Source organism: Podarcis bocagei, assembly GCF_964188305.1.
Source record: "Podarcis bocagei genome assembly, chromosome: 9".
Classification (NCBI taxonomy): Eukaryota; Metazoa; Chordata; class Lepidosauria; order Squamata; family Lacertidae; genus Podarcis; species Podarcis bocagei.
Window position 1 is genome coordinate 22093434 of NC_138134.1, and position 3885 is coordinate 22097318.

The 3885-nt window shown below is 40.9% G+C and overlaps 1 protein-coding gene across 2 annotated transcripts in view; it reads left to right on the forward strand.

Moving 5' to 3' along the window:
- Positions 1-3151, forward strand: part of MTUS1 (microtubule associated scaffold protein 1) — an 86938-nt gene extending 83787 nt beyond the window's left edge. For both annotated transcript variants that reach the window (XM_081208712.1, XM_081208713.1), the window contains one exon: positions 594-3151. In XM_081208712.1, coding sequence (XP_081064838.1) covers positions 594-810 — 217 coding nt within the window. In that variant the 3' untranslated portion in view covers positions 811-3151. The remainder of the gene's footprint in view (positions 1-593) is intronic.
- The last annotated feature ends 734 nt before the right edge of the window (positions 3152-3885 follow it).

Sequence of the window (3885 nt, forward strand, 5' to 3'; positions counted from 1 at the left end):
AGGATTACGGGGCTACCATCTCTTAAGGGCAAGGATGTAGAGCAGGCAAGCTCTGCAGTTTGTTACTCCGGTCCCTGTCCACAGAGTTTCCTTGCACCACAAGCAGCTGACTGGCAAACTACAATATGGTCACGTGATCATTCCCCCTCTAGCTCGAGGTTGAGTGCTGACAGGACTGGAGCCACAACAAAACCACTAAGGAGGAAGCAAGTTACCTGCACACACGAGTGAACTCTCAGGTGTGCAGAAATACAAAACGTAAACCAAAGAGAGCAAAAAGCAACCTCCAAACAGCCCAGGGAAACTGCCCTTAAGAACCACAGAATTATAATTGTTGGATGGGAGAAAAAACAACATCAGAGATTAGGAGAACTGTGCTGCGATCCTCATCACCACCAATCATTGGCTATGTTGGCTGGGACTGGTGGGAGATTAAATTCAGCAACCATGTCTGTTAACTCTGGGGAAGACTGTAGCTACCTGAAATCCTGAACAGAAACACCTTTGGGGAAAGAGGGTACACTTGCAGCGTATTGTTGCTAGTCCAACCTAGACAGTAACCGTCTGCTTTCTCTCTCTCTCTCTCATAACAGGCAACTTTCCACCGAACAGGCAGTTTTGCAAGAGTCTCTGGAGAAAGAATCAAAGGTAAATAAGCGCTTGTCAATGGAAAATGAAGAACTTCTGTGGAAGCTACACAATGGAGACCTGTGCAGCCCAAGAAAACTGTCCCCCAGTACTCCACCAATGCCTTTTCAATCGCCAAGGAATTCAGGCTCCTTCTCCAGCCCGACGGTGTCGCCTAGATGACACCACTGAACGAAGAGACACTCTCCATACAGGCATTTCATTTTTGCTCTGCAGAACTAAAAAACATGGATCGAGGGAGCAAAGAGCTATATTAGCTGCGCGTGATTGAAATATAACTGGAAATGACTGTCATGAGAAATGGCTGTAACGTAATGGGAGTTCATGGCTAGAACTCGAAACAGTGCATCTCCTTATTAAAGAATACAAAAAGACTTCAGTGATAACTTCTCTGAACATTGTTGCACAAAGCACTTAAAAGAGCAAGGAAAGTCTTGTTCGGTTTTTTGCCTTTTTTCACCTAACTCTAGGGAGAAAAAAATATGCTCAGGGGCTTATAAATAAAAGATCACAACCTTTAATACGTTCCTTATTATAGACACCTTGAGACGCCGAGTGTGGCATGAGTGAATTGGATGTATCACACGGTGAGTGTGTTATGTGTGTGTGATGCAGCCACCTTTGCTATGTATATTATAAAGGACGAAAGCTGAAGAATAAAGTGACATGTACTTCATAAATAAAATATTGCCATTATGCATGTTTCATCATAGATTTTCCCCTTCTCTGGGACTAAGGAAAAGCTGCCGCTTGTGCTCTACGTTTTTCCTTATCTCTCTGCTTCGGTTTAGTCAAAGGATGAGATTTTTATTTGATTTTTGTCATTGTCTGCCTACTTGCATAGTGGAATTTACGACGAGACCGATAACCTCTCATACCACAAAATATCATTCAAAATATTTTTAAGCTTCCCCTAGGTAACTATATAAGAACGGGGTTTCTTTTCTCACCTAGTTAAATGTTCTTCCCACTCCTTTTTTTAGATATCTGGTGGTAGATAGTTCAGACATGCAGCCCTTTCCAGGGTGACAACAGCTGTGGAGAATAATGGTCTGATTTGACTTGAGATCACAGGATTTCACACTAAAGGAAATATATATATATGTATATTCAGATGCTATTATTAGGATAGAACAGTAGGATTGGTTGTGTTCACATAATGTACTAAGCCAAACAGTGAGTGTGCAGGCTCCCAGAGAGGAGCTGAATAGCTAGAAGCTCCTCCCTAAGAGCCCACATGTTCATTCAGTTTTGCCTAGCCAAGGGTTCGGCTTAGCATGTTGTATGAACACAGCCATTGTGTACAGCTGCCAGTAGCACTTCCTTGCATTGCGAAGAACAAACATCCCGAACGGATAACTTGTCAATGTGCACTTTAACCAGCTGGCTGCAAGACTCTGCATTCCCCCATTTCATTTAGCATGAGATTTTCAGGAATCAGAAAAAACAAAAACTGATTATTTTGCTGACATGATAGGTTGAAGATGTCTGTGTCATAGGCAACATTCAGTGCTGCATTACAAATCTCAAGATGACTCACTGCATGTCCGCTCCTGTTAATGACCTGTTCAACATGTATTCTTGTATGTACAAAAGCATTTTTTATTATGGTTAAACACTATCTCTGCTATCAGATCTAGATGGGACTGTTAAGTGCTATGGCTTGGTTATGTAGTCATCACTCACACATCCAAGACGCACTGGTACCGTCATTGCTGTTGAATAATCAACTTGTTAATCAAAGCCTGATGAAATCATAGGGTTGTAGCTGATATGACAGTTGTACAAGTGAGAGACTCCTACTTTTGCAACTGGGCTTGCCCATCCTCTCCTTTCCACTGCTGCCCCCCAGTACCCTCAATCTGCTTGAGGGTTGGAGGCACTCTGGAGCAGATTTTCTGGGGGCACAGAGGGATGCAGGGTACAGGAGTGGAAAGGGAAGGCATGTTGCACAAGTGAAGACTGACCCACGCATGCAATGACAGCATTGGATTCAACCCATAGTGGTTTGTAGCAAAGATGTTGACAATTTGAGAGCTAGGTCTTGAGATATCCTTGTCCCCTTCCATAAAACTGAAGGAGCACTGGGAAAAACGTTAATAAACTTGGAAAACAAAGTATCAAACCAAATGTTTTGTTTAGGGTGCAGAAACATTGGCTTCAACAGCAGAAGGTTTTAGTTATTACTGACTGAAATATTACTCTGTAATATGAAAAATTCAAGGTTGAATTATTTTAATTTTACATTGTGTAAAGTGTGCCTCCCCTGTGAAGCATTTTGCCTGCCCAAACCCATTTATGGCACTGTTATGTAGCTAGAGATATCAGCACTTCTAAATTAACTGTTGTTCAGAGATTGATTTATATAACTATGAAAATCCGCTATAGGCTGAAACTTGGCTTAAAAGTATGACTTGGAGCAATTTATTTCTTTGGCAAGGTCATATTTGATTATATGTACTTGAGTGTTGAAAATTAAAATAAATTTTTTTTACTGGTTCAAGACTCTTGCCTGTTTAGACATAAAAGCAAAAATAGAGGCTAAAGAGATAATTTTACAGTTATAAGCATAACATCCACATTCTGAGCCATTTATACAGAAGAGGCTTCTGTTTTAGATTGACCTTGCACACAGTAATAGTAAGATTGAATAAACTGCCACAGAAAGTGTTGCTTTGTCGAATCATCCAGCATTATGTATTGTTCAAAACATATAGCTGCATTAGAGGATGAAACTTAATTTATTAAAAGATGTTTTTGTTTCCCTTCTACAGAGGCTGGATGAGTGCTTAATTCTAAATGCAGTTACCAATAGAAATGATTTGAATTCAATTTGAATTCTACACTTGCTTAGAATTCTTTTAGTGCTTGGTGTGATCAGCAAAAGACCTTCACACTGAACACTAAAACTGGATCCTTCTACTATGTAAACAGCTGAGTAACATGCAGTAAGTCATGTCCCCTATACAGTGGTACCTCAGGTTACATACGCTTCAGGTTACAGACTCCGCTAACCCAGAAATAGTACTTCGGGTTAAGAACTTTGCTTCAGGATGAGAACAGAAATCGTGCTCCAGCGGCGCGGCAGCAGCAGGAGACCCCATTAGCTAACGTGGTGCTTCAGGTTAAGAACAGTTTCAGGTTAATAACAGACCTCTGGAACTCCGAAGGTACTTAACCCGAGGTACTGCTGTATAAATATAAGAAAACTACTTTTAATATTAAATCTACAAATGC